The sequence below is a fragment of the Nansenia antarctica genome, assembly GCF_963989245.1.
Source record: "Nansenia antarctica genome assembly, chromosome: 2".
NCBI lineage: Eukaryota > Metazoa > Chordata > Actinopteri > Argentiniformes > Microstomatidae > Nansenia > Nansenia antarctica.
Window position 1 is genome coordinate 16438607 of NC_137675.1, and position 27388 is coordinate 16465994.

The window sequence follows — 27388 nt, forward strand, 5'->3', positions numbered from 1 at the left end:
TCGGAAACAAAATGGTGGCATCGTATAGCATGCAAAGTTGTGAAAAAAATGTGATATCGATGAAGAGAATTGATCGAGGTAAGCTCTTTATATCACTTCGGACCCACCTGTGGGTCCGTTGGATCAGAAAAGGTTAAAGCTGAGTCCAAAACCCCCCCACATAATATGTAATTTACATCAATAATAAGTAAGGTCAATAAGTAATTACATTACTCTCGTCCAACCACAGGTCAGGATGGCCGAGCGGTCTAAGGCGCTGCGTTCAGGTCGCAGTCTCCTCTGGAGGCGTGGGTTCGAATCCCACTTCTGACAAGTTTTTTCTTTATTATTTACTTTTTTAGATAAAACTGTCTATAATTATGATTTCCAAAATCGCTACAACAGAATGAATACGTTAATTCAGAACAATTGCCACAATGACACCTTTTATTTGTATGGTTCAACATCAATACTGTATATTAACCATCAAATAGTTTTACATTATTTACACATACAGTAACACTTACATGAGAACATTTGGAACTGTAAAATAGATCCTCCGTCTGCTTTGAAAAGGTGAACTCAGGACTAAATGAGAAACAAATGCAAAACAAAATAGGCCCATAATCAACAAACCTCTCCTGTTAAACATAAAGCATGTGATAGTCAACTGTATTCTATTAAAATACAAAATAATATTTGTTTAGAAAATGTTCACTGCAAAAAAATTACATTATCACACAGTATAAACCACCACCACTCTAGAGTACAGCATTATAGCCTAGTAAAACAATATCTCAATACATTAACCCTTTTTTCCATGAACATTCCTGAAAACGTTTAGTACTGGTGCGAATCAACAGTAGTAACTAAGGCAAACTAGTATTTAAAGGGATATCGAAGTTTGATGCTTACATTAAAGCAGAAATGTAAAAATGACTCCATGTGATTTTGACAGACCTATTTGACCCATTCTCCAAATATGCAGATGTACAGTACTTTTACTTTTTTAAAGTAAAAGGCACAAAAAAAAGGACAGCCCACATTTTCTTATACCGTACCTATGACTTAAAGACCAACTAAATGCATATATTATTAAATGAAGGAGATCCTACCATAGCGATATCGGAGGCATACATATTAGATACATACATCAGTATGGTTAACACCATAAAATAAAATATAAAAAACATAAAATGTGATCTATTTGTACGACCATGTGTAGAAAAACAGATGTTGGGAATAATATGTTAATCCTGGACTAAGAGAGATGAACAACTGTCTTCATGAGGTTGAAAAAGCGTGGGGAAAAGTCTAATTGTCAGAGATAAAAAGTTGTCTAATCTGTTCTTGGGTGGTGGTGGGTTGGAGTAGCTTTGTTGTCCTTGACGCTTCACACCTTTAGGATGAAGAACAGTGGGATGAAAATAGAGTGAAAGCTACACTTCAAACGAGTGTTACACACATCACTGTCTGTGGCACATCACTGCCACATACAGTACTGCTTATCAATAGTATGTATTTACCCCTTCTATGAAGCAGCGTTCACTGAAAGTCACCAGTAGTCATCTTTACATCTGGGCACCTGTGGGAAAAATGTGCCGTTGAAGAAAACACCCAATTACCTTTTGATATTGCTTGTATTTCCTCGCATTTAGTTGTGAATCATTTAAACGTAATCCTACTATATCTCAACATGAATATGCTACAAATCACTCTACAACATTCTAGTACTGTGTGTGACAACATGTAATAACAACATTGTTGAGTAATCACAGCCTTACAACACAGCAGAAAATGAAAAAAATACGAAGTAGACACTCACATTGTCCTGTTCCAGACGTGGTGTTTGGCAGTATCATCCTCTCCACTTCGTCCCAGTCCTCAGTGGTGTGATCTGTCCTCACCCTCTCCTCAGGGTCAGAAGACGATGATGAAGAAGATGATGAAGAAGATGACGATGAAGAAGGTGATCTGTCCTCACCTCTATGTCCCCAGAAGCTCTCTGGTGACCTGCGACCCCTTAGTAGACCGACAGCATCGTCACTCGTCGTTTTCTCGGGTGACATTTCAGGTCTGGCTCTGTCCGTTCTCTCAGGGTTCCGTCCCGCCGGAGACTCTCTCCCGGGGCTCTGCTGGAACCAGAGTCTGAGCATGACGTCAGCGTAGTTGGCATGGCCGCCGTCAACCAGCTCTTTGGCGACATGGACGCCATCGGCCACGATGTCCACCTCCCAGTGAGCCTCAGCGATATACTGCCTGAAGTACACCTGGAGGCTCTTCTGACAGATGCACTCCTGGAAGAAAACCACCGCGTCGTCCGTCCACTGCCCCCCTCCGATTGGCTTAACTCCTCTCAGGACGCATGGGTAGATGACCTTCGGCAGTCGGGACAGCTGTTCGGGGAGTCGTCTCAGCTCAGAGCGATCGGCGAAGGGCACGTCCACACAGTGGCCATAGTCCACCAGGTTGACCAACACCACAGTCGCGCCCACGTGTACGATCTCCGCTCGACACCATTTGTTCGTGGTGTTGGACCTCACCAGGCAGCTCGACCCGGGGAGAAGGTGAGCCTCAGGCAGCGCTGGCACCTCCTCTGGGAGGTCGTGGAGGATGGTGGACACAGTGTTCATGATGGGGAGCAGGTCTTCCAGAACCACGTAGAACTCACACGGCGTGGTGACGGCTGCTGGAAAGGCCAAGTAGCCCAGATCCATATTCACTGAGGCCAGGAAGAGCCTCTGGAGATGGAGAGGCCTGTCGCCCGGGACAGACTCTCCTGATGGTTGTTGTGGTTGCTGTTGTTGTTTCTGTGATGATGCTATTTTCAGTTGCTGGATTAACAACCTGTTCATCATGATTTCCACCATCCACAGGTTGTCGGCATCAGAGTAAGAGACAAACATGAATTTGATGTCCTTTCCCACCATTGCTTTGAGAGTTTCCTTCATTATCTTAGAAGCCATGTCTCCTTCAGTGGGGAGACCAGGGCCATTCCATTTACACAAAACTGCCTGCACAGGAATTTGCTTGAGGTCATTACAAAGCTCTTTAATGCAGTTAGCGGGGACTTCCTCTGTAGTGCCATGATCCAGAAGGAATACTCTGCATTCTGCCTGGTCAGCAGATGCATTCTGCACAACTGCTCTGTGCCATTGGTTGTCTTTGGTTGATTTTATCAAGCACTGAAGTCCTTCTTTAACATCCTCCTCAGACATAATTTTGCATTGGCTTTTCTTTTCAACTACAAGATTTTCAAAAACGGTGAACTCTTCTGTGCTCCTGTTAACTCTCAGGTAAAGATCTCCATTCTCCAAGACGGATAAAAGTGTCCCGCACTCTGTCTGCCCCGAGCTGATACTCTCAGGTGGGATCAAGGTCTCCTTCACTGGCTCTGCTAAGGGTTCAAAGGTCATCACACAAGGTGGACAGGAAGACCTTCTGATGACTCGTCTTCTGTGGTGGTGCCTGCCAGTGCAGTGTTGGTGGCGACCTCTGGTCGACCTCTTGGACACTTCAGATGAGAGCTTTTCATCTTGAGCACTAATGATTATCACCCTCCCAGAGTCAGTATCTGACTGTCTCTTTTCCTCTGTGACCGCTAAAGAACTGAACTGACACGCTAGCTGTTTGATATCAGGGTCAGAAGGACTTTCAGACCAAGTCAGGGCCTCCTCATTTTCAGTCACGGCATTGCTATTGTCAGCTTGGGTTGGGTAGGCATCCTGGATTTCAATGAGAACCTCCCACCGAGACCCAAAACAAGTGCAAAATTCAACCATGAGAGGTTTTCCCATTACAGCCTCAATGAAATATGCGTCACTTTCAAAAGAGTCAGTCTTTAGCAGTGTGCATGGTATGCTTAGTCTAGGCTGGGACAAATGTTTATTTGTCAGAAAGTAAGTTTTATCCTTCCCCACAACTGCTGTATTTCCATAGTCAACAAACTCTACTCTGAACTGGCCACTAGAGGCAGTGTCTCTCACAACTGCACGGTAGAGCGCACCATCATCTTCACATTCAGCTGCTACAAGGTCATTGATCCTCCGTTGCACGGATGTGTTGTTTTCCTTGGTGTCTTTAAACAGCTCTGAGTTGAGGTCTTCCCTCATGTCCAATATGGTTTGTTCATCAGCTTGCATTTGGATAAAGAATCTGTTGACTGTGTCAATGTGTGAAACAAACCCCAGACCTCTGAATCCTGCTGATCTTGAAGTGACAGGGAGGTTTTCAAGTTGTGGCAGTTTAATGGATCCTGGCCGTTTGGAGGAATTGTCTATGTCATGTTCTGCGCATCTCTGATCTATTTTTCTGTCTGTGTTTCCTTCAGATTTGACCAGTTCTCCCTTACTCTCTCTATGACATTCCTTCTGTGAAGCAGGGATACTTGAGTGTCTTCTTTTGTGTCTGATTCTGCATTCTCCATACTGCATATTTTGATCTTTTTCGGTTTTGATTGTTTCGGTATCATGGCTGATGTTCTTCTTCGGTTGTTGACTCGCAATTAACTGCTTGATTTTCTCATTTATGTTAACGTTTCCATTGAATAAATCAAAAGCAACAGTCCCATCCTCATTCTTTCCGACGACTACAGCTCGGAGCGGCTTGTTGAGAACAGACATCTTCAGCCACTTGTTAACCTCTGCAAAGTCTTCCTCTTTTGAGATTTGTGAGAGGCCACATCTCAAGGCCTGCATGGGGGTGAACAGCAAATCTGACGATTCACTTGGAATAGACACAACATGGCTTTTTTCAACAACGTACATGTTTCCATAATCCACAAAAAACACACAGAGATGATGGGGTGAATGAACACGGCGAGCCATGCCCCTATACCATTTTCCATCATAGTATTTTGCCAGGCAAAGTTTCCCCACAAGAGCTGCAGTGTTGGCACGCAGTATTTCCTCACTTTCCGTTGTAATTTTCTCCATCAGTTCCTCAATGATTTCACTGTTTCTGTCTAGCTGGCAATACATCTCCCATGGGCTGCACACGTGTGTGACATACACCACCTCATCACTGCCACTCCTCAAGTCAAAAGAATCATAGACAAAGGAGTCCATGCAGTCACACAGCAGGAGCTGCCCAGGGCTTCCCATTTCTCTTGCAAGGCCTTTTTCCAAAAGCTTCTTGGCTGCACTGTCGTGAGCGGTGTGCAGATCAACCACATTGAATCGGGCTTTGTATTTCATATGCAAGTGACACTTAACGCTGCATGTCAGGTTAAAGGACTGGTCCAGAACATACTCCTTCAGTAGATCACACGCCTCTGGACTCCACCCACCATGGCTGCTCTCAACAGGTCTCAAGTCATAGAGACTACATCTGAACGCTTGGCCTTCCAGTTCAAGGTACTCTGGCAGTATCGCTTGAAGATTGTGTATGCTTTCTTTCACAATCATACCATAGTCCACAAAGATCACTTGAAGGTAGTCTTTCTGTACCCCTATAATGCAGGCCCGGTACCACCTGCCATCATCTGCTGCCTTGGCCACACAATAGGGAACCCCTGGGTGCACAGGGACTGTGTGTGTTTGATAATATCGCTGCATCTCGTCCATCAGTTTGTCCAAGTTGGGACTCTTGCTTTGCAGCTGGCACCAAAAATCTGAGGGGGAGATGATGTGAGAGCAACGGACAGACAGTTCACTTCCGATCCCGGGTATCTGTGATTTTAATTCAACAGCTGGGACCATCGTTTTTGGCGTCTTTGTGATAAAGTGTCTGTTTTCAGATTCCATCACAGGCACACTGACATGGGTCTCTGATACTCCTCTTGTGCAAATTCCAGATTGTCTTTTTTGGTAGACTTTCTGTTTCGCCATTTTCTTTCCCCTTGTTTCCTGTTTAATGACCGCCTTGGAGGGAGTGAATTTCCAGTAATCTGCTTGATGTGCCTTGATCAAGAGCTCTGAAATGCTCTCTGCATTTGGAGTTTCCTTCATATCGACAACATATCGATCTTTCCCTATGTGGACAACATGCACAAGTAGAGCTTTGTTGTACACTGCTCTTCTAAAGTAGTCAATGGCAGAGGTAGTCCAAACATCACCCACTGGTAAAACATTCACCAGAGAGCAACTCAGCGCAAACGGTGGTTCGCTGGCAAACTTGTCTGGGAGATGCTTAATCATATTGTGTGGGACTTTTTCAGTATTTCCAAAATCAGGGAAAAATACTTTAGCCCCATTATCAATAGTGTCTATCACTACGGCTCTGTAGTAACGCATGTCCTTCTCATACATCGCACAGCACAAAGCACCGGGTTCTGGATCCTCAAGAACCTCTTCCTCCAGCTTTATTGGATTGTAATATTCTGCCATTTCGTTCATCATCTCATCAAAGTCATGATTGCGTTTGTGTGTTCTCAACCAGAAATTGGTTGGGTCCAGGATGTGTTCCAGATAAGCCTCAAACACGGAATCTTCTTGCAGTTTCTCAACATGGAGGGAATTATCCAGTACCTGGGCCATTGCGGTCTTGTAATACGGCAAAATTTGCTCGCTTTCAAAAACTAAATCACACTTTGTATGCTCAGCGGCATCTTGACTTAGCCCCGCCTCCACAACGGGATGGTTTTCAGCACTGAACACTGTGACAGAATAGAGATTCTGCCCTTTGTCAAAGCCTTCGATTTCAACCTCCAAAACTCCACCCAGCAACCCTTTCTTCAGCCAACTCAGCTGCTGGGTCATCACGGCTTTGTCTTGGCCATCCAGACAGGCGAGAGCACACGGGAAAGCCATGAATGGTGTGGAGAGAAAATCTGCCGGGAGGCGATGGACATTTTCAATTTTCACAGACTCACAGAACCCATAATCAACGAATAAGACAATCACTTGGGAGTCTACAGCCTGCAAAAAGCCTCTATGCCACTTCTCATCCTTCCCCTTGACTGAGAAGAGTGAGCCCGGACCAGCCTTATCAGGCGTGTTACTGGGGTCTTTGCTCTTCGACTCACACAACAGCGCCAACTTCTCTGACATCACCTGGAGATCTTCCGCCCTACTGGTCATTTGGCAGTAGAATTTCCCAGGGGACAATGCAGCGGTTACTCTAACCTTCACTCGTTTACCGGGGGTCAGCGTAGGTAGGGTCGCAAAAAAACGAATGGTTTTTGGACAGTTTGAAAGAAAACTCCTGTCCCACAGGCTTTTCAATCAACAGGTCCACGACAGGTTTGAGAGGTGCTTCTGTCAGCATTCTGACCAGCAGAAGGAACGTGTCTGTGTCTACATGCCTTCCAAATTGCAGTCTGGAAAGGTCCCTGTTGATGTCATGGGCATCGAGTATGAGGACTTGAGGCAGAAGGGCCTGGATATGTCCTTTAACATTGCTTCCAATTAAGGACGAGAAGTACGTCTCAGACAGGGAATCCCAGTGGTCTCGCAATGGTAACACATTGGCAAAGAATCCACAAACTATCTTCGGGGGGAGCATGCACAGCTGATCCAGGGCAGGGGCCACGTGACAGATGTCAACACTCAGGACATTTCCGTGGTCGATGAGGAACACGTCACACATACCTTCCTGTTTGTTTTGAACCCTTCCTCTGTACCAGCGGCTGGACAAGACTTCCTCCACCAGACAGAGCTCCCCTACCTCCACAGCAGCCTTGGTCTTCACTGCATTCTGTATTTCCATCTGCAACATGCTGTAGTCCAGTTCACATATTGTGAGGTATTGGCCCTGGAAATGTACCAGAGTATCTTCAGGGTTGCAGTCCACATGGGTTAACGTCAGTTCCACAGGCCACGGAGCACACGGCCCAGAGAGGCGGGACTCCTCCTTAGAACTAGAAAGAACAAATAGTTTTTGTTTATTTGAAGATGAGAATATTTCTTGAAAACCCCACAATTTATTGTGTTGTCTATATATGGATGTTGCTTTCATCTCGCATGTTACTATTAGTGTTGAAAGGGATTTGGCACACTTTTTCTGTTAAAGCCACACTGCAGAATCTATTTCCCACTAGGGGCAAAAGTAAGTAGAACAGTGTCTCTGAAGATACAGCTCCTTGGACCAAAATATGCTCTTCTGACATCTCTCCGAGCTCTCCAAGTTTCAACTTATGCCTCTAATTTGACTGACTAGATCAAACGAAGCCTCACTACTTCTACCTACCAGAACTAGAATCAAGAGTCCTCTAGCTCACCAACTGCCAAAGAGTTCTGGAACACTCACCACCTAGAGTGCCAAGTGTTCCATGTGGTATTTACCTAGCAACAACACTCTGATTGGCGAAGAAAGCGTTTCTCTAGCTCATCCAGGGGCTTAACTAGATAAGTTAACTAGATAGCACTAGTTAGCTAAATCCCCTGCACCTCCCTGCACCCCCCGGCGAAGACCGCGTGTCTTTACGTCACTCAGAGGCCGAGCTGTGGTGTTTTGAATATCGGCCCATTCATTGTCTATGGGATTTTTTGTCCGCTAAACGGGGCATTGTGGGTAAACCGTATGCCGTAATCTTCCGTCTGACAATAGCAACGCGAGTTGGAACGAGCCGCACGTTTTGACACCTCATGTCTACCTAGTGCCAAAACTGTGGGACGAGTAGCCGGGGCAAATTTAGCTATAATAATATGTACAATACTAATAGTGTGCCTTGCATCCTGCAAGCACACTAATAACAATAGTGTTGCTTGCATCCTGCAAGTACACTAACTCAGTGTTTCCTCTATATGCATTTATTCGTGGCGGGCCGCCACGAATGAATTTCCTCCGCCACTAATTGATTCAGACAGTCCACTTTGATTCAGGCTGCGCAGAAAGGCAGTGAGTTATTATGACCGGAGAACAGAAAAAAAGCTGATTGAAGCTAGATTTAGGCCGCTTCCAGACCTACATTTCGTTACGATTTAGGGCGTAGTTAGTTACAATATGTTACAATGTTGCAATTAACCTCGTCGTTTGTGTTCGCACTGCAATCGAGACTGAATCGCTCTCAACAGGCTTTCAAAACAGGGATGCAAACTGGTGATGGCCCAAAAAGGTGACAACATTTTTTTTTGGGCCTTAAAACAAAGAACATTTATGAAAACGGTCGACCTATTTTGAGGTAAAAAAAACAGCTAAAAAGGTGACAAGTTTGCACCCCCTGCGTGTAGTAATCAACCGAACCAGAGTAGAAAAATAAACTAGAGGAGGCTACTGACCTGCCGGTGAGGACCTTAGCCAGGAACATGCAGTGGACTCCTTTAGGTGAGCGCTTGGAGAAGTTATGAGAGTAGACAGACTTGCGGGCGAAGTATGAGCCCTGGCCGAACATGGTGGCGTGTTTGCCGGAGACGCGCGGGTCAAAGTTGTGCTTGCAGATGCCCTCCACCACGTCGGCCGAGGTGCCGTGGAACAGGTGTCTCTCGCTCAGCATCCGGTCCATCTCGGACAGGCGCCGGGACATGTACTCATTCTTCCTGTGAGGGGAGAGACTGGAGTTAGATCCACCTTCTGTTGTACAATCTCCCCAACCACATCAGACAGGCCAACACCCTCCCAACATTTAAAAACAGGCCCTCGGCTCAAACCCACCTCTTCAAGCCTGCCTTCACCAGTTAACCCTCTCCCCCCCTCCCCTTCCCATGTGTCCCCAGCACTACCTTAATTAGGCCCCTATACTTTCTTTTATTTATTTTTGGTGTCATTTTATTATTACTACTCCATCTTTTCAGTTTGTGAAGCGTCTTTGAGTGTCTAGAAAAGCGCTATATAAGTCTAATGTATTATTATTATTATTATTATTATTACAACTAAGGTGATACAGACCGTTAAGATGGAAGACACACACAACCCCCATAAACACCCAACGCCATAATGAAAATATCACAGACCATACACACACACACACACACACACACACACACACACACACACACACACACACACAATGTTTGATCTGAGCGGATCAGGCGATCGTGCGGAAGCGATAAATGCGTTCCAGCTGGATAGACGCTGAACCTGTGGTGACCCCCAATGACCCTGCAGATTGTGACCTGGCATGGACTGTCACCTCTCTCTCTCTCTCTCTCTCTCTCTCTCTCTCTCTCACCAGCTCTCCCTCACCCTGCCCTCCCTTTCTCCATACTAATGTGGATGAGACATTGTGGGTCCCTGTAGTCACACAGTAGAGGGAACCCTCCTCTCATACAATCTCCTACACACATACACACACACACACACACACACACACAAACAAAATAAAGGAAAATCGCACATATTGATATTTGTAGTGCTCATCATGCATACAAAACGCGCGCACACACACACACCCACACACACACACACACCTCTTCTGTCCTCTCTGTGACTCATCACTAGCCCCTCCCCCTCCCCCTGACTCATGAGCTCTCTGCTCGATGGACCTTTTACAAATCGACGGCTGTGAGCTGTGAGAAACGTAAAAGTGACATCCTTCCTGCGTCTCTGCGCCGTAGCCCTCATGCTCCTCTCTTTCACGTATTTGCTCTTTCTTCTCTCTCTCTCTCTCTCTCTCTCTCTCTCTCTCTCTCTCTCTCTCTCTCTCTCTCTCTCTCTCTCTCTCTCTCTCTCTCTCTCTCTCTCACACACGCACTTCAGCTCTCACCTTCAGAATACCACATAGCCTCCACAGCGCTCACTGCACCACCTTAGTCAAAGTGTAACACCACAGTGAGGAACCAGAGCGTGATGTAACGGTCATAGCTGCTAGCCTAGCCTAGCGGTTAGCCCACTGCTCTCAAAAAAGGACGAAAAAAACCATTGAGCTAACAGCCAGTGTCGAGGCTAGTGCAGCAGCTACAAGAACTCAATCATCTCATCCTCTACTCTCTGCCACGTCCACGGTCAACCATGTTGGAACCAAATGCTTACTTTTCTCTATCTAGAGCTCTTCTTTCCATACAAGAAAAATGTATTCTCTTATCCAAAACCCACCAGACAGTAATAACCGTGATAACATCTTCAACCAGTCCCTGTCCCAGGCCACCATCCCACCCTGCCTGAAAACCTCAACTATCATCCCAGTCCCGAAGAAAAGCACGGTGAGCTGCCTAAACGACTACCGCCCGGTGGCACTCACACCAATCATCATGAAGTGCTTCGAGAAACTAGTCCGGGCCCACATAGTCACACGCCTCCCGCCCAACCTGGATCCATACCAGTTCGCCTACAGAGCCCACATCCACAGAGGACGCCATCGCGACGACTCTCCACTCCACTCTATCCCACCTGGAGAGGGGAAACAGCTACGCGAGACTGCTCTTTGTGGACTTCAGCTCTGCCTTCAACACCATCCTTCCAGACAGGCTAGTGACCAAACTACTAGACCTGGGACTATCACACTCTATATGTGCATGGATCAAGGACTTCCTGTCTGACCACCCCCAGAGGGTGCGGGTGGGCTCCCACACCTCCACAGCCCTCAGACTCAGCACTGGGTCCCCCCAGGGCTGCGTGCTAAGCCCCATCCTCTACAATCTCTACACCTACGACTTCACCCCCGTCCACCCCAGCAACTCCATCGTAAAGTTTGCAGACGACACCACCGTGGTGGGCTGCATCTCGGGGGGGGACGAGGCGGCGTACAGGGATGAGGTGGAGCAGCTGGGCAAGCTGTGCAAGGTTAACAACCTGCTGCTGAACCAGTCAAAGACCCAGGAAATCATCGTGGACTTCAGGAGGAAAACATCTGAGGTCCAGCCCCTGCTCGTCGATGGAGGGAGCGTGGAGAGAGTCTCAACCCTCCGATTCCCCTGGGGGTGCACATACAGGATGACCTGTCCTGGAAGACCAACACAGCAGCCATCATCAAGAAGGCACAACAGCGGCTCTACTTCCTGAGAGTCCTCAGGAAAAACCACATCAGTCAGGAGATGCTTGTGACCTTCTACCGCTGCGCAGTGGAGAGCATCCTCACCTACTGCATCTGCGTGTGGTTCTCCAGCTGCACAGCCGCAGAGAGGAATGCGCTACAGAGAGTCGTGAGATCGGCCCAGAAGATCACCGGCGCCCCCCTCCCCTCTCTGGAAGAGCTGTACAACACACGCTGCCTCAGGAAGGCCTCCAAGATCTCCAGAGACCCATCCCACCCTGGGAACGAACACTTTGCTCGGCTGCCCTCGGACAGGCGGTTCAGGACCATGTTCGCAAGGACAAACAGACTGAAGCTCAGCTTCTACCCCAGGGCCATTCAGGCCCTGAACACAGCAAAGACCTAGGTTCTAGGCCCTGGACAATCTAGACAATTTGATGGCAGCTACTAGATTGAAATCAAGTGCAATGCTGAAACACAACTGTGAACATTTCAAACCTGCAAACTGCGACACTTTAGATGAATGTGCAATAACACTATGTGCAATATGACAACCCTCGGGGTACATAAGGTTCAGAGATAGGAAATGTTAGAATAGGTATAGCATAGCATAGAGTACAGCACAGTGTTTTATTTGTATAGTATAGTATAGTGGATAGTGTACATAGCCTTTATTTATGTAAACCAGCTCTTTTCCCTTCTTGTTTTTAGTTTTGTTTTCCTAGCACCAGGGGAGCCCCCCCTCCCAAATTTCGTTGTTTGGTACCTGTACTATATCAATGACAATAAAGACCATTCATTCATTCATTCATTCATTCATCTGTAATAATAGCTTAGTAATAACTAAGTAATAACTATATTAATTACATTATACTATATAACATATTATAACTATATTAATTACATTATACTATACTATAACTATATTAATTACATAATAATTCTTAGTTATTATACTAATAACTATGTAATAACTGAACCATTATCTCACCTCTTGTACTTCTCCCAGAGGAAGGGGTTCTGGACGCGGAGGATTTTGAGAATGCGGAACTTGGTCTCGGAGACGGTCTTATGGAAGAGGCTGTACACCGTCCGGTAGCTCCGGTCTTCACAGGACACCGGGACCTGAAGGAAGTCCTGGCTGGTCGTCATTGGCAACCACGTCTCCGGGAACACACCGGGAGGGGCGGTGGAGGTCGGAGAGAGAGGGAGCAGTACGGAGAGATCGACGGTGGTGGAGGACGAGGGGAGAGACAAGGAGGAGGCCACCCAGAGTCCTAGAGGAGAGCAAGGAAAGACAACGGAATGACGGACATGTGGGATCATGGACTACTTCCGGAAGCAAGGAATTATATAGGCTATTGCATCAGCAACAACATTTAGGTCTGCGTCTAAAATGACGTCCTGCTCTCTATACAGTGTAATGTACAACCTTAGATAGCTCTTATATATAGCCTATATATACCGTATATAGCCAAAAGTATTGCACAACATAGGGAATAGGGTGTCATTTGAGTTAGTTCTATTGATCAAATCTGTGTTTTGAAGATATACTATTGCTGCAGAATGACCTATAAACTAACTAACCACATCCCCAATTGAACATCACATCCCATCCCTGTCAGCAAATGACTTTGTTCTGCTACAAGCAGAGCAACATGCCAACAGTGAGGAACAAAACAACCAGCTTGGTGAAAATGAAGACCAGATACCAAAATGGGAAAACACAAAGCCAAACACACCACAAAGCCGTCAGGGAGAGAGAAGCAACGCTCTGGAATTTCAGTCGGTAACATTTGGATTGCTGTCATGTTATCGCCGTCTCTCTAAAATATCATTAGCCTCATCTCTCTCATCTTCTGTGTGTGTGTGTGTGTGTGTGTGTGTGTGTGTGTGTTGATTCTCTGCTCATCTTGACAGTTTTTCCATCTCGTCTCTTTCTCTATTTCGTGAGTCTCAGTCTCATTCATCTGTTCTGGGTGTTTCTCACTTCTGTCTTCCTCTGTTTGAGTCACACTGAAATCTGGCCTTGCAATCAGCGTCGTTCTTCCCCCGTGTGTTTTAGAACAGAGGGAGACGACGAGTGTGAAATGAAAAAGGATACACACCAAAAGAGTGGAGGGACGGAGAGAAAGGGTGTGTTCTCACTAGGACATTTGCTTCACTTGGAATCGGAGTTTAGGATCAAATTCGCTTTGCTCTGCGTCGTTCGGAGCTGTGAGAACGCGCATTCGAAGTCGCTCCCGGAGCAAACAGCCGACGGATGCTCCGCTTGAAAAGGGTGGTTTCGCTCCGGTTAGAAACGACGCATCGAGGCTGTCCATAGGAAAACAACAGCGCACGCGTGTTGATCTGGATAAGAGCGGGACGAACAGGCAATTTTCAATTTTTCTGACCAATCAACTACCACGTCTGTTGCTTCGATTGCGTATGTTACTTCGTTTACATAAAGGGCTGTGAGAACGCAAATCAGAGAAATAATTTATGCAACCATGTTGCTAACTCATCCACTTGCTCTGGGGTCCTGATTCGGACTTTCATGTGAGAACACGACCTAAGATGCCGAAGCTACTCCAGGAGGGAGGAGGGAGTGAGGGACAGAGAAGATGGGGACTAGAATACATGAGGATAGATTGTGTGTTAGGATGCATGCCTTAGAGGCAAGCTGAACTGGCGAGTGTGTGCGTGAAGGATTAATTTGCCCTAGAGCAGCTTCCCAGCCAAAGTGCCAATCAAACTAATGACCTCCGCCCCTGTGCTCAGGAGAGTGTGTGTGTGTGTCGTCGTCGTCGTCCCCACACACACACACACACACACACACACACACAGAGCAGCAGTGGTAGATGGAGAGAACAAACTGATCAAAATAAGTCCCCTGTTTGCATTTCAACTCCCCACAGTCACGTTTCACACTCCCTCTGTCTGGAGCTCATTTAGACCTCTCTCTCTCTCTCTCCTTTTACTTCTCCATCTGCTCTCATTCCCTCTTTTCTCTCCCTCTCTCTCCTTTTTCCTTTTCCATCTGTTCATTCCAGCTCTTGATAGAACGGCACAGTCTAGCTCCATAATGCAGTACAGGACTGATAGGAATGCCAGCAGTGTGTTCTAGTCAGCTCAGTGTTGCTGAACTGCACAACTCAGAACTGCAACTTTCACAGAGAGGACTCAACAGAACAGTGTATCACTGCGTCATTCCAGTGTGTGTACTGGCACTTCCTGTACAAACAGTGTACTATACAGTGAGGTGCAAACATTTGGGCACCCCTGGTGACCCCACAACGCAGATTCGTAGCAATCCGGGGCTTCCTCAAACTGTTGCCATGTTCTCAACTCCGCTCGACATGTGTATATAGCGCCTAGCTCAGACAGCAAAGTAGCATTGGCGCGACTATATGACGTCATTAGTAGCCAACAAAGTACTGATCCACAGGCTATTCACATCATAGCGGGGGACTTCAATCATGTCGACCTGAAGGCAGTACTACCCAAGTTCTACCAGCATGTAAAATGTGCAACGAGAGGAGAAAAAACACTGGATAAGGTATACACCAACATCAAACGTGCTTACAAGGCTAGTCCGCTAGCTCATCTAGGCATGTCTGACCATGTGTCAATCCTCCTGATTCCTGCATACACTACAATGGGGAAAAGTGCTCCCACCACCACTAAGACTGTCAGAACCTGGCCAGAAGGGTCCGCTCCACTGCAGATCTGCCTAAATGACACCCTATGGCAGGAATATGAGCATTAGGACCTGGAACAGTACACATCGTCGGTTCTGAACCACATAGTGAACTGCACCAACTCAGTCACCGTGGACAAACGGGTCCGGGTCTACCCAAACACGAAGCCATGGATGACTGGGAAGGTCCAAAAACTGATAAATGAGAGGGACAACGCCTTCTTCGCAGGGAAGCGCACACCGCTGTACAGCTCCACCAGGGCCAACCTAAAGCGCGGCATCAAAGCGGCCAAGGCAGAGCACAGAGAGAAGATTGAGGAATGCCTCCTGAGCAACGACTCCAGGCGGATGTGGCAGGGGGTTCAGAGCCAACTGCAGATGACAAACTTCAGAGCCAACAGGCTCACAGCCGCAGAGGACGACCCCCTGCTGGCGGGAAAGCTGAACACCTTCTACGCCCGGTTCGACGAGGGGCGAACGGAGGTAACCACAACACAAACACCACTCTCTCCAGCTCTCAGCAGCCTCACCCTCACAGAGCACGAGGTGAGACGCGTACTGAAGGCGGTGGACCCCAGGAAAGCCTCGGGGCCGGATGGCGTCCTGGGACGGGTGCTGAGAGACTGCGCCGACCAGCTGGCCGGGGTTTTCACCAACATCTTTAACCAGTCCCTGTCCCAGGCCACCGTCCCACCCTGCCTGAAAACCTCAACTATCATCCCAGTCCCGAAGAAAAGCACGGTGAGCTGCCTAAACGACTACCGCCCGGTGGCACTCACACCAATCATCATGAAGTGCTTCGAGAAACTAGTCCGGGCCCACATACTCACACGCCTCCCGCCCAACCTGGATCCATACCAGTTCGCCTACAGAGCCCACAGGTCCACAGAGGACGCCATAGCGACGACTCTCCACGCCACTCTATCCCACCTGGAGAGGGGAAACAGCTACGCGAGACTGCTCTTCGTGGACTTCAGCTCCGCCTTCAACACCATCCTTCCAGACAGGCTAGTGACCAAACTACTAGACCTGGGTCTATCACACTCTATATGTGCGTGGATCAAGGACTTCCTGACCGACCGCCCCCAGAGGGTGCGGGTGGGCCCCCACACCTCCACAGCCCTCAGCCTCAGCACTGGGTCACCCCAGGGCTGCGTGCTAAGCCCCATCCTCTACAACCTCTACACCCACGACTTCACCCCCGTCCACCCCAGCAACTACATCGTAAAGTTTGCAGACGACACCACCGTTGTGGGATGTATCTCGGGGGGGGACGAGGCGGCGTACAGGGATGAGGTAGAGCAACTGAGCAAGCTGTGCAAGGTTAACAACCTGCTGCTAAACAAGTCAAAGACCCAGGAATTCATCGTAGACTTCAGGAGGAAAAAGTCCGAGATCCAGCCCCTGCTCATCGACGGAGAGAGCGTGGAGAGAGTCTCAACCCTCCGTTTCCTGGGACACAACATGCGGGATGACCTGGCCTGGAAGGACAACACTAAAGGCACCATCAAGAGGGCACAACAGCGGCTATACACCCTGAGATGCCTCAGGAAACAACACAACAAGCAGGAGATACTGGTGGCCTTCTACCACGGCGCAGTGGAGAGCATCCTCACCTTCGGCATCTCCAACTGGTTCCACAGCTGCACAACAGCGGAGAGAAACGAGCTACAGAGAGTCGTGAGAACAGCACAGAAGATCACCGGCGCCCCCCTCCCCTCTCTGGAGGAGCTGTACAACACACGCTGTCTCAGGAGGGCCTCCAAGATCTCCAAGGACCCGACCCACCCTGGGCACGTACACTTTGTCAAGCTGCCCTCGAACAGGAGGTACAGGACCCCGGCCGCTAAGACAAACAGACTGAAGGACTGCTTCTACCACAGGGCCGTCAAGGCCCTGAACACAGAAAAGGCCTAAGTTCTGGGCCCAGGACAGTCCGGACGGATTGTATGGCAGCTAGTGCTGAGGCACAAACATGTACATTTTCAAGCCTGCAAACTGTGACACTTTAAAATAATGTGAAAAAATACTTTTTGTGCAATATGACAACCCTAGTTGACTATCTGTGCAGTATAGTACAGTGGATTGTGTACATAGCCTTTATTGATGTAAACCAGCTCCTTACCTTCTTGTGATTTTATGCATCTATGCTTTTTCTAAAATGTGTTTTCTTTTTCCTTTCCTAACACCAGGGGAGCCACCCCTCCTAAATTTCGTTGTTTGGTACCTGTACTGTAGCAATGACAAATAAAGTCCATTCCATTCCATTCATTCCATTCCATTCCATTCCATTCCATTCCAACAAACATCTGAACAAGAAGCAACTGCGTTCCAGACAAACTCGACCTCCGACTTTCAATGGAACGCGAAAAAGCGACATTCACTAATGCGCATTGAACCATGGATGGCGAACCATACGGTTCAATACAGTGTTTCCTCCAGGATTTTTGACATTAGTGGCGGAGCTGCTATGCGCGCGCGCAATTTTTTTTCCACGTGCACGCGCATAAAACGCGCACTGGCGCTCAAAACAAAGACGAAGTTTCACCAAAAACTACAGGGTGGCAACAATTATAATTTCTTAAATAGCGGTTAAGTCATTAAAGCCGAGCAGGTGATTTTATATAGAAGGTTGTAGTGACCGCTCGTTAGCGAGCAAAGTATTCATAATTCACGGCGTTCCAGCCTGTATAAAGCACTGTTATATGTTTATGTTTACTACATCACCCATGCTGCTTAGCGGGTGATATGACAGGATATAAGTGGGACGGAGATGAATGAATGTTGTTGTTGTCAGTACGCATGCAGTAAGTGAGAATAAAGCGCACATGATTGTTTTTCTACCGGCAAAACGACTAGATCGTCCTGTTATTGCCGTCACTCCTACAAGGTGATCAAATACCAATATATCCTACAGCTGCAGCATTACACACACACACACATTCGGACCAATCACAAAACTGTTTTGAAAGCACGTCGCCTCGCTATCTGATTCAGTCTCGATTGCAGTGCGAACACAAACGACGAGGTTAATTGCAACGAGGCATCTACTGTATGTAATAGCTATGGTATCCGGAGTGTATTTAATAATAATAATAATAATAATAATACATTAGACTTATATAGCGCTTTTCTAGACACTCAAAGACACTTTACAAACTGAAAAGATTGAGTAGTAATAATAAAAAGAAACAAAAGGTAAATAGAAGGTATAGGAAAGTATAGGGGCCTAATTGAGGTAGTTAAATGTTGGGAGGGTTTTGGCCTGTCTGATGTGGTTGGGGAGGGCGTTCCAAAGGGACGGGGCTGCGGCTGAAAAGGCCCCATCACCCCAGGTCCGGAGCTGGGTCCTGGTGGTCTTGAGGGTGGTTTGGTCATCAGACCTGAGGCAACGGGAGGGGGTGTGGAGGGGGACGAGGTCGGCAAGGTAGGAGGGGGCCAGATTGTTGATGGCTTTGTCAGTGGTGAGTAGGATTTTGAATTGGATCCTGTATTTGACCGGGCTGGTATTTGTCCAGGTTTGGAGGACAGGGGTGATGTGGTCACGGCGGCGAGTGGAGGTGAGCAGACGGGCAGCAGAGTTCTGGACGTATTGGAATTTGTTTAGGATGTTATTAGGCAAACCGTAGAGGATGCTGTTGCAGTAGTCGAGTCGGGAAGTTATGAAGGCGTCCTTGATGATGTAATCGCCTATGTAACACTCTATGACAAACAACGCCATTGGCTGATGGGAGTGCAGTGGCTGGGTTGGGTTCTAGAGTGACACAGATCTTCCTTGGTCCTCCTGGGGTTAGTTCATATTAGTAACATCTGCTGGCATGGGGTAATGGTTTATTACATGTTAATGAACATGTTAATTTAGTCGTAACAAGGACAATATTCAAGCGCTCAGGCTATGCCACAACGCCTGGTATCCATTCGTAAACTTTGTTTGAGAAAGCTGATAAAGTAGCATGTTATCTATTTAAAATGTGACAAACAATGTCAAACGAAATGCAACGTCATAGATTCTAAATGCACCTCGCTGCTGCTGAATATTAATGCACCCATTGATACTTTGAGCTCCGTGCCAGATAGTGCAAACAATGTGTTAACGTTTCTTTGTCTCAAGTGATGTCAAGGAATTGTGCATATGGGTCATTCTACAGAAACGGTGGCATTTGGAATTGCAAATATATTTGTACTTAATCAAAAATTAGTGTACAATAATAATTAACCTCTTACCTTTTACAATCCCCAAAAATTAAAGCTTAATGTATAGATTTTTAAAAAATACATTCACTCAAACCAGGAGGAGTAGTAACGGCAATGACAATTTACAGAACAAATGGGTTTTTACTAAATGGCCGCTGCAGTACCTTAACACTAGAACAGCCGTGAGGTGTTAAACAGCACCAGTGAGTACAAAAAAAATTCTACCTTTGCACTCGATCACATTTCAGGACCCTCCTTTCATGACTTTTCCTAGATATGTGCGTTCTACCACCCAGCATTTTTACATTTTCAAAATCGAGTTAGTATAAAGCGTTTTAGCAGTATTTCTGTGTGTGTCTGTGTATTTGTGGCTGCCATCTTTTTCTCCAAGCCTGCAATTCTCTTTTATATCAGCAGAGGTAGCAAGGGGGCACACACTGTGCTCAAATTCAGGCTTCAGTGCTGAATGAGACACAGTGCATAAGACTGATATTTGTGTTTATATATAGGCTACAATAACAATTAAAATAAGATATGTATATGTGCAGACAGTTATGAAAATGATAAACTGTACAGTATGTCTCCCAATCAATGTTCGTTCAGACAATACAACCAAAGGCGTAAAAATACTGATGTTCTCATAATGTAATTATAGATATAGCTAAATTAGACTGTAGACTGCTATGGAGGTATATTGAAACCAATATATAGATTATATATACAACCTGATTGGATTAAATAAGATTCTGTTGTGATTGTGTTGACATTGTTGTGATTGCAAAATAAATCTTGGTTATGTAATGTGTAAAGAACATGATGACACGAATGCCTATTATGATGATATGCAAAAGGGACAATCTGTGTCTATGAATCTTGAACAATCACCGGTTGAATATGCTAATATAGGAACAGTGCCTAAAACCCCACTTCAAAAGGTTGTTATTCAAAGGCAGCATCCAAAGCCTACTAACACATTGCACAGTAAAAGAGAACATGATCAAATGTCAACAATGAATAATCAGTCAACAATGGATAATCTTATCAATCAAGACACCATGTCCAATGTAGAGCAAAAACATGACATCGCTGATATCCTTCTTACTCAGCAGAAACTTGCTTGAGAGCCGTGTTTGAAACCCGCTTGGCTCCCCTTGGGAGGTGTGGGGGATGGAAATCCTTTGTTTGGCTGATTACCTTCCCCCAAGATTACCATCCCCCATGCTTCAACCATTACATCAAGTGAATGGAACTGACTTTAGAAACGAGTTATTCTGGTTTATTTACGAGGACCACAGGAAAGGCCAAGGATTTCCACTTACACATGTGTGAGGAAACGTAACAGCGTTTTGTTACAGAACTGTTCGCAAATGTTCCATTTGTTCATTTGCTTTATTGAGGTGACTCTGCGAAATGACAATAACTAAACAAGTCCTGACAACAAAAATATATGTATAATATTGTATATGTTTTTTCTGTATATCACTGTAGACCACAGTCTCACTCACATATACACAACACAACACTGTTGTGTATAATACAGTTTTCTCAGTCGCTTTGGTGCATTTCTCACATCACTATTAACATTTGCACAACAGTTGTCAGTGTCATCAAAATGAAAAGTCCTGACACCATTGTTTATGAACAAGATAGTCAAATGGCTTTGTCATGTTTTCATTATGACAGTTCACTCTGTAAGTGTTTTCCAATGCAAAAAAGTCAGATCTTGGTGACACTACCTGAAAATGCTCAAGACAGTACTATACACTATTTGCACGGCCATATGGAATCTACAGTGGGTTACACATTACTGTATTTAGTGAGGTAAATAAGTACAAGACGCTGAATAGTTATGTTTCACATTTTTACTGCATATGCTCTTTGCAATTCAAATGTGTTCACAGCATTGTGCAAAAGAAAAATACAAACTTATTTACAACAAACATAAGAAACACCCTTTGGGTATAGCTGTGCACAACTGTAAACAATATTGCAGTACTTATTGGACATACAACATACACAGTACTGTAAATTATTCATTCGCATCCAGACGTTCCTGTCTGTCTGGCCACATATTTTCATCAACATCACAGCGAATATCATCCCTGGCAATGCAGCGAGGAAAGTACCTCCTTGAGTGGCGAATCCACCCTCTGCAGGACTGTGCTGTGATGTCATCACATGCAGCATCCATGGCCGCTAGCAAGGCCATTTAGACCCCTCTCATTCTCAGGGATTATGTCCCTGTAAAGAGTGTCTTAAAAAGTCAGCAGATGTTGTGTGTTGTATGGACCAAGACAGGGTATATGGGTGAGGACGCCGTTTTCTGAGACGGCTGCACACATGGTAATATTCCCTCCTCGTTGGCCTGGGACATCAGTGGCTCTCTGTCCAATGCGATTTCTGCCACGCCTTCTACCTTTTGCCAGATTGAAACTCACCTCATCAAGATATATGAATGTGTGCAGCGGTTCCCTGGCGTCCAGCTCCAGTACATGCTTTATCCCAGAATAGAGAGAGAGAGAGAGAGAGAGAGAGAGAGAGAGAGAGAGAGAGAGAGAGAGAGAGAGAGAGAGAACTATAACAACTTTTCCTGTGTAACATAATGCATTTTGGACAACATATTGTACAGTATGAACTGTCATGTAACCAGTTTACAGCACTGAACATTAGAGTATGCATAGAACACATAAATGTTTTACCTGTACATACTGGTGACGGATCTCCTTCACTCTGTCACTGTTCCGTTCAAATGGCACATTATACAGTTGTTTCATGCGCATTTCATTTCTCCTAAGCACTCTGTCAATTGTAGAGATTGAAACAGATTCAATATTGCCAAAGATATTGTCATCCTCTATAACAGCGCTCTGGAATCTGCAATCACCATTGCACAAATGGCTTCCTCTTGTTGCGGAGTAAAAATGGGCCCTCTTCCACCTCTGTGAGGTTGTCTTGCAATCCTATGTGGTGCAGAGTAAAATTAGAGTAATGTACAGTAAACATGAGATATACTGCTTTAACCCATATTACTGTAGTGTACAATAACAGTGCTTCCCACTTGTAAAATGCTGCAGTACAGTACCATACTGTAAATATGGCAAATATTTACTGTAACACTACTTTACACTACAATACAGTAAATATGTGCTGCAGTAAATCTGTAAATCTAAATGTAAAATGTAAAAAGTGACGACAAGTTCTTGTCCCACTGTAAGCTTCATGTATGACACAATGACAGTAGTGCAGTGCAGATAGTTTAGTGCTGAATTACTGTCCAATATACACACCTGTTCTCCCGACAAATGTTATGAATTAAAGTGAAAACGCAGGGTGCGTTCGTAAATTCGCTATGAGAGCGCCGGAGCGCACACCGGATTCAACGTCATAAAGGGACCAGGTAATTTGATTGGACAAGAGGCATTCCATGGGTGCTGACCAGATTTCCAGTGCGAATTTACGAACGCATGCTAGCGAATTCGACGACGAAAATCGTCAGAGGAGATATACGGGTTATTTTGATAAACTGGACACATTTTGGGAATATATATTGGTACTTTCTCACCTGAAAACATATTAAAACTTCATAAAATGACATGGTAACACTTCATGGTAACACAAAATTACAGCTTTTTTTTTTTGTTGAAAAAAATGGAGGATTCAAATCGCCTTCTGCTTGCCGGTGCGAAATGCATTCTGGGAAAAAGGAGTGGGAGCCTGGCAGACGGCCTTGTGTGACATCGCCCTCCAGCGATCTTTGTGCGTCAGTACACTCTTCTCTATGTTAAACTATCATAGTGCTGAAAAACACCTCATCGCGATTGAATAAGGTCGCGATCCGCCGCGTTCGTAGTGTTAACAGAAGAAAAAACAATAGAGAAATGCTACAAACATGCAGACATCAGGCAGTAGCCATCATATAGCATAGAACATAGTGTCTAAAGTAATTTATTCATAGCACAACACTCAATCACACAATCCTCATTCAAGCCTAGGCGTTGTAAACTTTCTAGGGTGTGGATCCAAAAAAGCTCTCTGGCATATCCTCCTGTCTGAATGGTAATCTGCTCTATGCCGCCTGAACCATTTAGTAGTTAGCATTTACCACTTAATTAGAGTTTACAGGGACAGGGGTCTCCCTGGAGTAAGTTAGGGCTAAGTACCGCACACTAGTGGTGGTGTTCCCAGGTGAGATTTGAACTCATGACCTTCTGATCACCAGTCCAACTTATAGCCATGTATAGTTAAAGGTATAAAACAGGGATAGTGAATGATAGCATGCCATGGACACAAGTGCTAAATGTAGTCCTGCTCAGAAAAGCCTTCACATCAGGTGCCTCAAACGCATACATGTAAAGAAAAACTAAATCGTGACGTTAGAATTATAAGGTTCTATCTCCATTTTTGGTCAAATTTGAGTTTTTTACATAATCTGATCCATTAGGTGTTTATTAATGCCTGTGTGGTGTTATTTTTAAAATGTTGACATTGTTTAGTTAGTAATTAATAAAATACAAAGGTTCCATCTCACAAAACATAATGGAATGTAAAAACTTTGACGCTCAATATCTCTGAACTACCCGAAACGAGATAGAACCTTATCATTCTAAACGGAGATAGAACCTTATCATTCTAAACGGAGATAGAACCTTATCATTCTAAACGGAGATAGAACCTTATCATTCTAAACGGAGATAGAACCTTATCATTCTAAACGGAGATAGAACCTTATCATTCTAAACGGAGATAGAACCTTATCATTCTAAACGGAGATAGAACCTTATCATTCTAAACGAGATAGAACCTTATCATTCTAAACGGAGATAGAACCTTATCATTCTAAACGAGATAGAACCTTATCATTCTAAGCTCACGAAATGTTAAGAAGAAAACATACATGCATGTTATCTGTCTACACTGTAGTATCAACCCACCTGTGTCCACTGCTGGCCTTGCAGACGTGTCCGTTGACCCCTGCTGTGGTCGAGGTGGCTTGATCTGCCCCGTCCTCACCGCCGTCCGCCCACGCGATGCCATCAGCGCCCCACCCTGCGACGCCGTCAGCCCCATCGCAGGTGGCGCCACCTTCAGGGTCAGCAGGGAGCCCGTCCGGCTCTGCTTGACCGCCACCAGGTCCGCCGCGGCCGCCAGCATCTCCGCGACGGAGTAGAAGCCGAGGTTGGCGACGCGCAGCGGGTAGCCGAAGCGGCGGGCGAAGCCGGCCTCCAGCTCCGACAGGCCCACGGGCCCCTGGGCGAGCAGCTGCCGCAGCTGTGAGCGCAGCTGAGCGGGCAGGGCCGGGGGGGCATGGCCCCGCCGGGGGAGGGGGCCGGCGGGGAACTGTTGTTTCCTGTAGTGCGGGGAGAAGAAGCCCATACCGCCACCGCCCCTGTGTGGTTTGTTGGTCTTAGGGTCGCGCTGCCGGGCCACCATCTCCCCTATGCGTCGGGTGCTTTTGTCCATAACCGCTGCAGAGGGACCAAGGGATGGGAGGGAGGGAGGGGAGGGAGGGAGGGGTGGGAGGGAGGGAGGGAGGGAGGGGAGGGGAGGGGGGGGAGGGAGGGGAGGGAGGGGAGGGAGGGAGGAGGGGGAGGGAGGGAGGAGGGGGAGGGGGGGAGGGAGGGAGGAGGGGGAGGGAGGGAGGAGGGGGAGGGAGGAGGGGGAGGGAGTTTTACTCTGTGCAGGTCATAGTACTAAAATGGTAATGGTAAATGGACTGCACGCTTTACCTTTCAACACCAAGCTGCCATCTTCCAAATAGTCCATCTTCACCACGTCAGGCATCTCCTTGATCATGTCCATCACGTTGTGGAAGCCGAGGGACCTCAGAGGCAACGGATGGCCCACGATGCAGAGGTAGTCCCGTGTCAGGTGGTCCGGGGACAGGCCTAGCTTGGAGGAATTGAGCAGGGAGCGCACATCCTTCTTCAGGCCCCAGAGTAGCTGGTCTTGGGTCATCCTGCAGTCAACTGGCAGACCCGTGAGATGAGCAGAGTAGAGGAGAACAACAGAACAACAGATTAAAGTACAAACCTAACAGAATTATAAGGTTCTATCTCAATTTTTGTCAAAATTGAGTTTTTTTACATAATCTGACCCATTAGGTGTTTATTAATGCCTGTGTGGTGTTATTTTTAAAATGTTGACATTTTTGAGTTAGTAATTAATAAAATACAAAGGTTCCATCTCACAAAACATAATGGAATGTAAAAACTTTGACGCTCAATATCTCTGAACTACCCTAAACGGAGATAGAACCTTATCATTCTAAACGGAGATAGAACCTTATCATTCTAAACGGAGATAGAACCTTATCATTCTAAACGGAGATAGAACCTTCTCATTCTAAACGGAGATAGAACCTTATCATTCTAAACGGAGATAGAACCTTCTCATTCTAAACGGAGATAGAACCTTATCATTCTAAACGGAGATAGAACCTTATCATTCTAAACGGAGATAGAACCTTATCATTCTAAGCTCACGTGATGTTATAGTGACAAAATGAAAGCCACGTTTCTTAGGCTGACAGCTAGTAGCTACTCAACTTGCAACTAAGCAAGTTCAAGTTGGAAAAGAAAGTTATCTATTAATGTTGCTGGCCAATAGTGTCTTCTATGGATGCAATGCAGTTAGCGACGTCGATTATTATTCACGAGAGAGAAGTAAATAACATCAACTAAAGACTAAAGATGGATGTTGGTTTTTAAGTCGCTGTTCTCACACTTGAGCTAGTAGCCTAGCCTAGCATTTCAACTGTCTTCAGCTAGCGAGCTAATTAGCCACTATGGCGCATCTGTCTTGTCAACATTGTACGACAGTTACAGCTTGTAGAATACTTACTAAGCTGTCTATTAATATACAGGCTGTTCATTTAGCATTAGATCATTATTATTATTATTATTATTATTATTATTATTATTATTATTTACCTTCCAAAGAGAGGTTAAATACAGAAGCGTGTAACAGACAGTCCTTCAAAGTGACTCTTCAATCAGGCAGCACGTGCAGGTGTCAATCAGCGACGCGCATGCGCAGGTGTTAATCAGACATCACGTGACCGTGCAGGTGTCAATCAGACATCACGTGGTGCCACGCAGCAGACTGACGTCATTATCACGTTGATTTCAGTCATGACAAGATATAAACTCCTCATAAAAAAAAAAGTTTGGAAACGTTATTTCAGTCGATTCTTCCTCCCCTTTAATAATAACAACTGGTATTGTATTTTATATCGTTGGAAAGCCTGATTACTCACCTTTACAACGAGGTAAAACTTGTCTTGTAAGGGTCATGCATTCGTGGAATGAGCATCACAGATAAACGTGTGGGTATTTTTATTTATTTTTTAAAATCCCCTGCAATATGTGGCATAGTTGTGGTATGCATTTTTTTTTTTATAGCTATTTGACCAAAGCCAGGAAAATAAGAATAAGAAGTAAACCACCAATAACAATACTACTACGTAGTAGGAATAATAATAATAATAATAATAATAATAATATAATTTGTATAATGATTCTAACTGGATTTGATTCCCCCAATCAATTGTAATGTAGACTTGTAGACATTTTTGCAGATTTATTACAAAATAAACACTGAAATATCACATGGCCATAAGTATTCAGACCCTTTGCTGTGACACTTGTATATTTAACTCAGGTGCTGTCCAATTCTTCTGATCATCCTTGAGATGGGCCTACACCTTCCTTGGAGTCCAGCTGTGCTTAATTATATTGATTGGACTT

The 27388-nt window shown here is 45.7% G+C and overlaps 1 protein-coding gene across 1 annotated transcript; it reads right to left on the bottom strand.

The window, feature by feature from the left end:
* Window positions 1-1550: 1550 nt before the first annotated feature.
* Window positions 1551-25598, bottom strand: LOC308149867 (tudor domain-containing protein 15-like; the record flags this gene model as incomplete). The annotated part of the gene is given in 8 exon segments (XM_080522749.1): window positions 1551-1564; window positions 1964-3376; window positions 4367-7088; window positions 7090-7777; window positions 9138-9395; window positions 12759-13044; window positions 24575-25108; window positions 25370-25598. Coding segments are annotated over 8 exon segments (6144 nt in total).
* Window positions 25599-27388: the final 1790 nt, after the last annotated feature.